Raw genomic sequence first — 13,943 nt, 5'->3', positions numbered from 1 at the left:
GGGACCAACGCAGTTCAGCTAAAATAAATAATTATATCATGTACAATTGAAACACCTCGCAGGGATTTTTTTTTCCTTGGTTTCTGCAAACATAAGTATACAAGTAAGCTTACTTTAGAGTTTAGACAGTAAGATTACTTTAGGAATAAAAGATGAGTCCTTAAATCATTTAGATCGTGGTTGAACTTTAGACAAACAATTAGAGAACCTTTTAGGATAAGGTTTATCATCACTTTGGCAAACGAAAACTTATGCAGATTCTACTGCGAAGAAAGAGTCAACATAACTGGATTAGCAATAATCGTTGCTGTCAATACATTCAATTGAGAGTTAGACATACAAATTAAGAGGCAATTGAGCAAGCCATGCTTCAGCATAAAAGGAAGCCGGGTTTATGCACCCACCCTATATCAGCTTAAATAGTGAGAACATAATTATAGGCAAACCAGACCTAAGGTGGTTGATTTTGACATCAGTCTATCTAATGACCAGTCAGCTGAGAAAAAACTGTAAACTTCAGTTACAGACTAATCGGGTATGAATACAGGTCGCTCAGGGTTAGGCTCTGATCTGTGCACCGGCCAGGCTAGACGTCCATCTGCCCTTGGTCCCTTTTTGCTGCTTGTGTATCAGAATCCAAGTTCATTCTGGAGTTCTCGTCTACAGAACCTTGCTCCTTTCTATCAGCACTTGGATCATCTGTACCTTGCTCTGGCTCGCTGAGCTTTTCCTGAAAGATTTAGTTTAACGATCAGTAATTGCCACAGATTGCATGGGGTAAGCATTTGTAGATGCTAATGAAGTATGGGAAGAAGATTAGTCTCGTCGCCTTAAGCACTGCGTTTTGAGAAACAAGTTGTTCATATTCCTTCTTGATCCTTGTCAGCTCTGCCCTCAAGTTGGCGTTTTCCTCTCTCAAAGCCTCAGCTCGTACTGCCAGCTCTTCATATTCTGCCTGTGATCATTAGCTACCAATGTAACTACACTTTCATATGGTCAAATAATTATTCAATACATAAGAAAATTAATTTCAAATAAAATACCTGCTTGCGTAGTCTGGACCTACGAGCAGATTCCCTGTTTGATTGCTTTCTTTTCTGCCTTTTAAGTTCTCTCTCATCCTGAAAATATCAAACTGAATGTTAGCAGAAATATCAAGAACACCAGAGTTAACTCTAGTTGTTAGATTATGAGAGCAAGTATTGTTAGATAAAGCCCCACTTCACTGGATAATGCCTAACGCTGACCAATAGAAAAGTATGGAATCTTAATAATGACTACTTGAGTTTAGAAATAGTCCACTGTTCCTGTGGCAAGGAACAGTGGACTATTTCTAAACTCAAGTTGTCATTATTAAGTTCCTGCTTCTACTTTCTGATGTTTCATTTCCCAACATTTTTTACAATATTTTTTCATATTTTTGGAAAATATCAGGCATTTTTAGGGTAAGAAATAAATTTTTTCATATGGTGTAAAAATTTGATGATGTGCAGCAGGGGGCTCAGAATATTAAATTTAAGATTGCACCAAGGTTTAAAATTTCGACCCGTGCCGAGGTTTCGGTTTCAGACTGGAACGATACGGTTTTGGTATCGTATCGTGCCGATATAGTTTCGGTATTTTTTTTATTTATATATAATAATTATAAGATAAATATAATTATGGTCTATATATAAAAATAAGTTGTATATTGATTTTATATAAATTTTCAATTATTGAACAATTTAACATTGTTAGAAAAAATAATTAAAAATAGTTTTATTTAAATAAAATTGATAGATCAATAATTCGAATTAAATGGATCTATCTATAGTAATAAGTATAAAAATTAATATAAGATATTACTTTATATATAATAATAATTATATAAATTAACTATTTATTTATTTATTTATTAAATAATATATATTTTTAATAGTAAAAAATATCAAGTAAAAAAATATAAAATAATAAAAAAAATATCAGAATATAAATATTATTTATTAGATTTTTAAAAAAAAATTAGAATTTTAAAGAATTTTTAAAAAAATTTACATGAAATTTAAAATAATACAAAATATTAAAAAAATATAGTAGAAATTTTAAATGAAATTTAAAACATTAAAAAATCAGAATATTAATTAATCAAATTTATTGAATTTATTTTAATTTTAAATATATTTTTTATATTTTTTATTAGGATATTTTAATTAGGGTTTATAAAAGCCTGTTCGAAATATCATCGGTCCTTAGGAATTGTTTAAATTAATTAAATAAAATAATTATTTATCAGAAAAAAAAAAAGCGATCGCGAACCCACGATCGCGATAGCGAACCCACGATCGCGATAGCGAACCCACGATCGCTCACCGCGATTGCCGCGGGGGGCCTCCGGCAGCGCCGGAAGCGTCGCCGGACGCGTCCGGCGGCCCCGGAAGGGTGGTCCGGCGACGCCTTCGGCGCCGCAGAAGACTTCGCTCGACACTTGCCTTCGATGTCGAAGGCTTCGCGAGACCGCCGGAGGCGTCTCGCGACTTCTCCAGCGCCGACAGAGACATCCCGCGTCTCCTCCTGTGCCGCCGGAGGCGTCCGCGACTCCTCGAGACGTCCCCGTCTCCTGTGCCAGTTTCGGTCGCTCGGCGGAACGGTAAAAACCGTTCGTGCCGGGCGGCACGGAACGACATTTGATTTCTTGGATTGCACAAATGACAATTAATGTGTATGTGGTGATAGAAACAAAACACATCTAAATGTCAATCGGTGTGATCAGGCATTTTTATTTCTATAAGCAAAATTGGCCTATGTGGAACCCAACCATAAATGGTCATCAAGGCATTTTAGATGTAAGTGAAATTCTCAGCTTTTTGCATATTAAAGGGTGTGGCATTGCTGCTAGCAACATCTCAATTGATGCAGCCGGTGGTACAGGGACTTAAGTTGCATACTATAATTCTTGAGCTATTCACAGCTTGTTCTTTCAAGAAAATGGACACCAAGATTGTCTTGCCCACTTCTGGGATTGTCTTAATGTTGACCAACTTCTTTTCCCTGCAGGAATTATATCACATAGTATAACAAATCTACAGCAGTCCTCATTCTTTCACTACATAGAGATAGACTCCAAGCAGGTTTTCCCAAGTAATCTCAGCTTACTCACTGCTATCATACAGATGAGTGCTTGACCAGTACTTAATTTGATATGGTTCCCCTTTTTCTCCCCCAAAGCATCAAATGTTGGCGTGGTTGGTCTTGCATGAGAGGATGAATGCCAAAGAGCTTCTTGGAAGGAAAAACATTTGGCATTTGGAGCCACATTGCAGTATTTTGCGCAGAGGAAGAGGAATTAAATACTCTCTTTTATCACTGTTCATTTTCAAAGCATGGATTCACAGCTATTACTATCAACCTTTCCATCACAGACAGCTATAAAGGTTCCTCTTGATTGGCATATGGAAGCATCTACTATGGCAAGTATTCACTTCAGTCTCCAACACCTTATGTCCAGCATGGATTTATATGGTATGGGCAGTAAGTGAAGCCATTTTCAATCTAGAGTCTGGATAGTTTCTTTGGTAGATTCATGGATTACCTCCTACAACTTTGGGTGTGTCCAGTTAGACCAGCACAAGGATCCTTTTATCTTTGAGACCCTACATAGGCAGCAATTCTAACTAGAGTCTATATATAGCTCCTCATACTCCTCATAAAACTGATGTAATCTTGATCCTCTAGTAGCCTGGTGCCAGCATTTTGATTTCTGTGGATGTTTTCTTATAGTTGTTGGTTGCATTTTGAACTCGAGCACTTAATATGTCTAGCAGGGTGAACCACTTAGGTGCCTCCCTTTTACCTTTCCCAAAAAAAAAGTATGGATTTGTGTCTCTCAAAATATAGTATCAATGTCCATTATGTAGACTAATCTCAGCTTGGTGATCATCTTGTTACCAATTCCAACCTAGCTACAGAACGTCTCTCCTGTTAGCTTCTAATATAATGGATATAATGGAAATTATCCTCCAAATCAAGCCAGTTGATGTACAGTGTCCCTTCTGTTGGCATCTACTAGAGGAAATTATCCTCCAAATCAAGTCACTTTATGTGCCTTCCTAAGGATTGCAAGAGTTGTGTACCTAGCTAAAGGAAATGTCCCTTCTGCAAGCATCTCCTGTAGCGGAAGTAATACTCCTAATCAAGTCAGTGGATAGATAGTGTCCTGTTAGCATCTACTATACCATAAATTATCCTCCTAATCAAGTCAATTGATGTGCCTTCCTTTTCTTATTTATTTTTAATATTAGGTATCCATATCTTATGACCCGATTAATCCTGAGGTAGACAGTCCAGCCCCACATTCCACCAACAAGTAAATCCAGGAAGTTTGGTGGTTCCTGATGTGATGCTCCGGTTTCACTATAGTTCAATCGTCGTAAGTGTGCCCTGCGTGGGAATTGAGCCCTAGTTACTTGGGAAATGCACCCTGCCTCTTACCACCACACCAAGCCCCGAAGGCAATTGATGTGCCTTCCTAATGATTACAAGGGTAGTGTTTCAACCTTCAAGAAGTGCCATTCTAACTGAAAATGTTATGAATAGATGTGAAAATGAAGAAAGAAGACTCATAAGGACAATGAATTTGTCCAAGTTTGTTCTTTTACAATAAGCACTTGAGCTGAAAATTTTTTCCTACCAACTAATCCATGCAATTTGTAACGATCAGATAATGAGCTAAACACAATCATGGCACGTGAGAAGACACAAATACTAATGAAACAAAATAGCCTAAACCAAGAATTTGCAGAACAACTTCAAAAGGAGTAGTAATGGAAACCTGCAACCAAAGATCTGATGGAGCACCAGGAACTACAGCCCCTCCAACTGCAGTTGCAGGAATTTTTCCATGCATTGGAATAGGTGATGAGCTTGGAGTGCTCCAATAGTCTATCCCTATATTCAAGTTTGTGGTAGGACCAGTTATTGATCCAGGTGGTGTTGCAGGCAAAGGCACCATAGCCATTGGATGACTCAACATCGCCTGTGATGGTGTTTGGGACACACCATTTTGAGATCCACCAGCAAAATTGCCGCTCTGGGAAACCCCTGTTATAGTGCAAAAATATTAAAGCTAAGGAACATAAACATAATAACTACATATATTTGTATTTACACACCACCATGAGATTCATGTCCACGAGCTGTCTTTGTGTGTGAATCCTGTGAGACATCATCAAATAAATGCCCTAAGCTATTAAGTCAAGACAGAACAGAAACTCAAACTCATTTAAAATTCAAATAACTACTTTTACTCAAGATAAACTAGAAGATGGAAAAAAAATTACTACTATTTCTATATCAACTCTGTAAACATGTCAAGAATTTGGTGGTTGATGGAACAGCAACAGCAAACCACAATTTAATTAGCATAATTTGAACAAGAAAATTATTTGTTCACAGAGGATTGATATTTATCATCAACATTATTCTAAGGATGAAATGTGTCGCAGCTACAATAGTTAGCAAAAGGTCTCAATGGATTCTATTATTACCATAACTTATAGCATCTAACGCATCACTCTTCAAACATCTTATGCATGATAAAAACTACAGTCGATAAGCAAATGGCAAGTGTGCAACTGCAGAAAAAAAATTTACATTAGTTTATTCCAACATTTACAATTTTATGAGGCCAATATCACCAATCAAACTTGACTTATAGGTTCTTTAACAGTCCTTTTAGATGGGCAATATCACTCGAATGAGTTCTTTATAGTTTCTTTAGCAGTCCTTTTAGATGCCCCTCTATTGTTCCTTCCACCACCAGTGATAGTCACATCCATTCACCTAATTGACACATCAAGAGATATTATTTTATCCTAGCTCATGCTAATTAACTATTATTACTATTAACTTGTAGCATCTATTGCATCATTCTTTAAACATCTTATATATGATAAATGCTACAATTGATTAGCAAATGGCAAGTGTGTAACTGCAGAAAAAATTTTACATTAGTTTATTCTAACATTTACAATTTTATGAGGGCATTGTTATCACCAATCAAACTTGAGTTGTTATAGGTTCTTTAGCCATCCTTTTAGATGCCCCTCTATAGTTCCTTCCACCACCAATGATAGGCACATTCATTCACCTAATTGACGCATCAAGAGATGTTATCTTATCCTAGCTCATGCATAAACCTAATTATTCATAAATGTAAAGCCTTCTTGCTTTATCTTTAAATAGTAGTTTCAGGTACCATCTGACATCAGAGTTAGGCATACATTAAATTTCACAACATATCAGATGATATGGGCGAGAGAACACAGAAATCAGAGAACCAATAATATAATTGTAATAAAAATGCCTCACATACATACATCATAGAGGTGTAATATAATTGTTAATAAAACCAATCCAGAAAGAGACAAGAAATTGTTTAATTATGCCAAGAGAAATTATCATGTAATTTGCATGCTATTAAGTTGGAGAAACTACAAAAACGAACACAATCTCATTTTTTTCAAATTCAAATACTAATCTCTTTGAAGCTGTAATCTTATAAAGACAAGATCCTCAAATATTAGCTTAGACCATATTCAAGGAAAATAAATAGGCCACACCATTAAGCCACAAGCAAAAATAAGCACTAGTTTATTGAGCATAATTGCAAACTAAATTAAGAGCACATCAACCTTTATGTGTAATCTATATGCAACTTCAACAAGATCCATTTTGAGATCTTTGAGGTTCAAAGCTTCTAATAGGTAACCTAAGCAACGCTGGCAAGCAATCATAAATTTACAATTTGGAGGGGTAAATAAAAATGTCAAACAAAGAAATTGTGTGTTAGCACCCTACATAGCCCACTGGATTGGCCCAATTCCCTTCATCCCATAGTCAACTGCTTTGAATCGACAGAGTTGCCCATAGTCAGTTGCTCCGACACAAATAGAGATGTGACTGATCTCCAATACCAATATCAAGCTATGCAACCATTAGCAGAATCACTTTCATCCAATCTGTTAAGGTTTGACTCACTTTGAAGATAACACGATTTGCGTAAATAAGTAACAAAAGCAGCCATCATCTTTCCAATGCCGGATGGCCTATACACACATTCAAATTATCTTACCATAGTATTATGTCCCAAACTACGCCTTATGCAAGTAATGACACAATTCTTGTTTGCGTGTAAGTTTTAAGGGTAAGATGTTGAGGTACAAGTTAGTAAATTTTCCTGAAATTGGAAAATAAAGTGTCACCACAAAGGTAGCTTAACTCAGGGCTGTTATTCCAATAGAGGGAAGCGTTGAGATTCACACTTCTAAGTTACTTCTTCTTATAGTAGTCTCTAACTTAGGATTGCTAATTATCAAAAAGGGGAGATGGTTGAGGAAACAATACTTCCTTTATGGTTGGGCTTAATCACATGATTTGATTGTAATGCGCTGACAATACAATTTAAGTTTTTTCTGTGTTCTGATATGTGCATCAAGTGCACAGAGATTACATGGAGCTCGTGGAGCTTATTAACTCAATGAGATTGAGTAATGGACATGGTGATTGGGGAGACTGTTTGCTCCATGGCTTGGCAGATTAGATTTGGGTGATAACTTAGATCAAGTGGTAACACCACAAAATGAAATTTTGAGTTCCTATCTGGGGATCATGCACTCATTGGTGAATTATAAAGGCTCTTAGAAAGGACCTCTCATGGAGTCTCATTGAGTTCACCATGCAATGAAACATTGAGTTCCTTTCGTGGAGTTCACCACTCATTGGTGAATTAGGCTTGCACTCGTGTTTGGTCTCCCAATGAAGGAAACCAAAGGAAAGATGAGCCCACCTGTTATTTTCCTAGGTTTTTCCACACAGCAAAACATTGAGTTCCTTTGTTGATACACACGTTAAGGCAATGGGTTTGGGATATTCACAATTTATGCTAGTTCTAGTTGCATTGCATCTTTAGTTGGATGTTGACAACTTGTTATGTGATATGCTGAATCACCAATAGTTTTGACATGCTAATGGCAATTGCCAAGTAAGCACACTACAGCGAAGTTAAAAATATCTGATGGCTTTTACATAAGATTCTTAACGGCAATATTTGTTATATTTTAATGTTTGGACAGGAACCTTTGAAATGCCATAACTATAGGCTAGAGTTGTCAATTAACTCATTAATTTCACATTGCCAAAACTTAGCTGTCTTGTTTATTGTTGTACCTGACCATCAAAAATGTAGATGCAACTCCATACAGCAATAGGCTTCAAGGGATAGTGAAGTTAAAAAGTGGATCATTGGGCAACACTTTCAGAAGGTAGGCATTAGAATTGCATGACCTAGGTTTAGTTCTCTTGTCCTCCCTCCATTCCTGGTCCATCCTCAACTCTCTCATTCTTCATTGTTTCATTTGGCATGCAAGCATTTCAAAGTGCATTCCATAGAAATATCTGAATTTGATTGACCAAATCCCAACATTATTAAGCCAATTCTAGCTGATATTGTGATTCAGACCACTTCCGTGAATGGAAAGATACTAGAAGATATTTTCTGACTAATTTGCTTTGAGTCTTGCCAAATTTGCCTAATTTCCACATTTCTCTCCAATTTTTCTAGATTTATTGTGATATATTTCTTTTAGATATTTCCTTTTGTGCTATGTTACAACTTTCATATAATCATTGCAATATTAAAAATATTGAATACAATTTTATTTCCACCACAAATTTAATGTAAAGCATAGTAGAAATGAAAATATAAAACCAACCATTCACATAATGGAAAACAATGGATAAAGGATCATAATATAAGTTATAAAGGCCTATTGCAACGGCTCTCTCCATTATCCTCAGATGATAAGTATAAGAGATAAAATAAAATCCACAGAAAAATATGACAGAAATTCTTACATTTTGAGAATTTGCATCACTCCCTTCACTTGAACTATCACTTCCACTTTCCCCACTACAAAACCATGTACATTTAGCCAATAGACAATATTACACTAAGTTGTTGCTCTTAACATAGTAAATAACTCAAAATAGTCAATCTCAATTTTCAAATACCTTTGAGAAAATGTTCCATTGGTTGGTTGCCCTGATGTTTTACCTGGCTCACTGTTGTTCTTTCCTGTAATCATATTCAAACTACCTAAACTTCCTTTGGATCTTTTTAGGGGACTTCTTTCCATACCTTCAGATGACTTACCATCTACTTCCACACCAGCAATGGCTCCCTAGAGATAAGATATATAAGTGGTATTAAAAGCCCACATATATAATTAAAGAAAATAAAATAAGGTTGTATGAGAGTGGCAACTCACAGAAGCCTCAACATTGCTGTTTGGGGAAGTTATTGCATAGGGGCTGAAAGGGTGTGCCCCCTGTTCAACATTTGCACAATTAAAAGTGGCACAAGGTACATTTGTGAATATAAAGCATTTGTGTAAGATAATCCAAGATAAAATTTGAAAAACATACAGGAGGCATAGATGGATGAGGATACAACCCTCCAGGAGGATACATCACATATGGAGCTGGTGGAGCCCCATATGGTGGCATAAGGTGCTGCAGATAAAAATGATTAAAAAATGAAGGTTTCATGGCAAGATCGAAAAATATAGATCCAACATAATGAACTAGAAGCTACAATGAGTTAAATCATATGCTGCTAAATTACAAAGAATATAAATAGTAAAAATATAAGTAGAGAGATTAATGAAGCTTCAATATATAACCAAAACCCACAAGAATAGTAGACCAAAAATTTCACTTTATATCAATAAAAGCATTTTTCAAGAAATGTATCCATATATGATTATTCCTGTGTGATTTTGCATAGCTTGTATATTGACCTCACTACTGGATAAGTAAATCCAAGCAGTGTGAATTTGTCATGAGAATTTAATTCTTACTGTATCACTCACCTGGTTAGTCTCTGGAATATTACAATGTAAGAAACTTATACAATCCGTGCAATATTGTGACTACATCAAAATTCTATGTTTTCTGGGCTCCCATAATGATTGCAAACTACAATGACAAATATAAGTGGTTGTGCCTCACTAAGTTTTTTCTTCTGATATGTCCAAAAACATTCAAAATAATTCTTCAAATTATTTAAACAAAAAAAATTCAAAAGAATCCTTTGAATTATTTGAATAACAAGAAACACCTGAGGTCCCCACATGTAAGGATGGGGCTGAGGACTAGATGCCACAGGAGAATGAAAGAACCCATGAGGTGGAATTGGTGAATATGCCTGTCAGAAGAAGTGACAACTTGATGAGCCTCCCCAAGCATATGCATTATCTACAAGTAAGAACCTTCATGACAAAATTGGTGAAAGAGTTGATTGACAGAAATAAGGTATACCACCTGAAAGCTCGACCAGTCTGGGTAAACAGTTACAGCTGGGGTGGAGCTAGTGGCAGGGGTTTGCTCCTAAATAAGAACACTCAAGAGAGAATTTGGTTTTCCAAGAAAACAAACTAAAATAAAGTATAAAAACTAAAACCATAATGATTGAATTGATGATACGAGGATTGCAGAGTACCTGAGCTACAGATGTTCTTGGAGTTTTGGCAGATGCATCAGCTTCACTGCTTCCCATAATACAATGATCTCTCCAACGTTTACTGCAAGCACACCTCTATTTCAATGGCTTCTGGATTGCAGGTCCAGTATGAAATAAATGAAGGATGAGGTTAATATAAACTCCACCAATGATGCAAGTCCCAAATCCACTGCAACAAGGTGATCACTTTCAAGACATAAAGCAGCACAAACTGAGATCTACTAAGATAGAAGGCCAAATTAGATTGGAAAAATGGAAACATGTGCCATGGAATAGGTAGAAGAAGTTATAAATTTGTCATAATCAGGCACTCAGTTAGGCAACACTCAGTTGAAAGTTGTCCCCTTAACAAGATTTGAGGCTCCTGATTGGTCCTTGACTTTACTGCCCAGGTGCACACCTGAACACCTTTTTGATGGCATTTACAAGTTCATGACTTTGTTTATCTAAAGCTAAGACCTAGGTACTAATACTACAAACATTTAAATAGAAGTATGGATACTAATTTCTTTTCTCTTCAAGTTATTTAACAACATTTCTTTTCTCTCTAACACACCCAAACAAACAAACAAAAAAGAAGAGATAATTCATACTAATCCTTTCTTTTCTTCCTCATTTGTCTTCCTTCCCCCTTTTCTTTGTTTTTGCCTCTTTCAATTATCAATTAAACCAAGCTTATGCTCTATTTTGATAAATATTTTTTCCTTTCTCTTCCATGTTTTCAACTATAATGAGCCACGGACTTTGTTGAATAGAAAAACTAAAGAAGAAAAGATGCTGACTAAAGGGTAAAAGAAAAATCCATTCATTCACATTGATCAATCACAGAGGCCCTAATTAACTATTAAAAAAAAAATCCTTGGCATGCACTTCACTTGATCTTATATATACCCACAGCAATCCCTCTTGAGATGAACTGTATAGGTCATATTTTCCAAGCTTGAAACAAATGAAAATAACCCAAGGACCTCTCAGTCATTCAGTAAGAAGATCATAAGTTAATCATTAGAGATTATAGTTAACATATGCCCTATAATTTCTTTGAATTACTTCACTTTTAATGTGTTCTTGAAACATTAGATTGAAACTATATGGATGTTTGCTTGATCACCACACTACAATTTCATAGCCGCAGTTTTTTGACCTTCAATTCAGATAAATATTTTCAGAATCTAACCACCATATTATGTTTACTTTCCTTCAATGAGAACATGGCAGAACAAAAATTACAAATAAGTTAGCATGTATCATCTAGAAAGCATGGTCCATCCCGATCTTCACAAGAAAGCCTACAATGTGCAAGAAAACATTTTTCTTAATAGAACAAAGCCTAATTTTTAGAACCCACCTTATAATTCCTCAAAGAACGACAGTTGCTTCCCAATGAGAGTGTTAGAGAGAGTCCAAAATTTACTATCCACACGACAAATACAACATTGGCGTAGTATAAGATAATTAAGTGCATGTTTACAAAACAGAATGGTCTAATTACAGCAAGGATAATGCATAATAGGTAGGACTGTTGAATCCCAGGTCCTGGTTCGAGACTAGTGGTACTTTCTTTATAAAGCTAAGGATACAAATTTCAAATAGTATGTGAAATAGGGGCATGTTGCAATCAAGTACAACTATTTTTAATGCAGTCACGTGCATGAAAGTATCTCCTCCTTGCCACCAATATTGTACCTATCCTAGAGGATGCACTATACTGTTACTGTTGCCCATAACGTGGATGGAGCTGCCTCCAGCCTACAGTCATTGTGACGAGATGAAGAAACAGCATGGAAGAAAGAGGAGATGGGAGGAAAGGGGAAATTTTCAAAATATGTTTAGAAATTTATTTTACTAAAAAAAAAAGGCAGCCCGGTGCACGAAGCTCCCCCTATGCGGGGTCCCAGGGAAGGATCCATTTAGAAAAATAAATTTAGAAATTTATTTTACTGATTAACAAAAATTATTTGGGTGTCCTAGACAGTTTCTTGTCATATTCTACTGATTTAAGTTGATGGAATGTCCAAATTGATATGTATAAAGTTCACAAATATGATTGGATCAAAAAAGAAGTTCAGGCACTAGATTGTAACACAACCATAATTCATGTATGTTTTGAAACCTTTGCCCTGAAGTCCACTTCTCTTAGCTCCATTTAGAGGATTTTTCTTTACCTTTAAGCTTGAAAAGACTAAATCATTTACTCTTTCATCTGTTTCCTCCCTGTGCATAGATTCCCCCCTCTATTTCTAATCAGAGGAAACCAATATTGTCTATCTCCTCATCTTCTTCCAATTTCTTTCCAAATCAAAGGAGTAGATTACGAGATACAAAAAATAGTGCGCCATTGGTAACTTGTTATACAAAAAGGGACGATGATTTTTATTTTTAAAAAAAAAATTGTCATAAGAAAGACATATTCATCCAGAATTCCTAGCAGCACTTTTTGACTAGTGCGTTCTAGATTATCCTACATTTCCATTTTACGTGATGGAAACTAAGTGAAATAAAAAAAAACATGGAAAATTCAACACCACCACCGCCACTCACTCACACATACACACACACACACACACACACACACAAAAGCAATTTGATGGACTTATTAAGAAGAAAAGACAATGAACAAGATGTGCAGAAAAAGAAGAGTTCTTTAACCGGTGCTTCTGCCTTCTATCTAAAGCTCCGGAGATCCAATTAGAATATCAATCAGAGATACAGATCCAGGTTAAATAAGAAGAGATGAAGAGCGAAACCAAAGCAGGAGTGTACTGAGTGATCAAGATGCAGCCTTCTGGAAATTCAGGCTCAAAATTCAATAAGCAACGTACAAATTAGACTCCTTAAGCTCTTCTTCTTCCACAATAAACTTTGAAGACCCAAGGAGAAGGCGACTACAGAGATCGAGGCAGAGATAATACAAAGACGAGAAGAGGCGGAGACGAACCTGAGAAAGAGAGGGAGAGCAGAGACAGGAAGGCAGTGGTAGGGAATTCGGAACCGGCCCCGGCTTTGCGTGTGTGGACGCCACGGGAGAAAGACGGGTGAGGATGCAACAGCTAGGGCAATTGCAATATGACCCAATAGCAATAGGTCCCCACGCCCGCGTACGTAAATTCCTTTCCTTTTCCTAAACCCATGGTCGATTTTGTTTTTAGAAACTATATTTTCTGTTATTTTTCACGTCATAAACCAATTTATTCCTTCTCACCGGAGACAATAGGCTGATGGGGTGGGTCCTAGTCCGACTCAAGATGAAGCTCTGGTCAAATCAACCAAGCTGATTACAAGAGAGGAAGGACGGATCTAAAAATTTTATTTAGAGGAGCATAATTTATATAAAATCATAAAATATAATTTATATTAATTAAAAGAGAAACAGAAGAGTTAAAATATT

General features: G+C 36.2%; 1 protein-coding gene across 11 annotated transcripts; it reads right to left on the bottom strand.

Moving 5' to 3' along the window:
* Positions 1-261: 261 nt before the first annotated feature.
* Positions 262-13,636, bottom strand: LOC121982058 (bZIP transcription factor 1-D-like). 11 transcript variants are annotated; one of them, XM_042534993.1, is made up of 14 exons: positions 13,494-13,618; positions 10,702-10,724; positions 10,535-10,616; positions 10,357-10,422; positions 10,154-10,240; positions 9,460-9,546; positions 9,303-9,362; positions 9,046-9,215; positions 8,890-8,944; positions 5,148-5,190; positions 4,808-5,076; positions 1,044-1,121; positions 830-955; positions 262-730 (listed from the first exon to the last, which is right to left on the bottom strand). In XM_042534993.1, the coding sequence occupies exons 3-14, from the start codon at positions 10,589-10,591 to the stop codon at positions 587-589; spliced, it is 1,242 nt and encodes a 413-aa protein (XP_042390927.1). In that variant the 5' UTR covers positions 10,592-10,616; positions 10,702-10,724; positions 13,494-13,618; the 3' UTR covers positions 262-586. The 11 variants fall into 11 exon arrangements, with proteins under 11 accessions (XP_042390927.1, XP_042390902.1, XP_042390918.1 ...); XM_042534968.1 differs by having other exon boundaries at positions 10,702-10,773; positions 13,494-13,604; XM_042534984.1 differs by lacking the exon at positions 13,494-13,618 and adding an exon at positions 13,319-13,468.
* Positions 13,637-13,943: the final 307 nt, after the last annotated feature.

Source organism: Zingiber officinale, chromosome 1B (assembly GCF_018446385.1).
Source record: "Zingiber officinale cultivar Zhangliang chromosome 1B, Zo_v1.1, whole genome shotgun sequence".
NCBI lineage: Eukaryota > Viridiplantae > Streptophyta > Magnoliopsida > Zingiberales > Zingiberaceae > Zingiber > Zingiber officinale.
The sequence above is the reverse complement of the archived record's forward strand: the minus strand, read 5'-3'. Positions and strand labels throughout refer to the sequence as shown.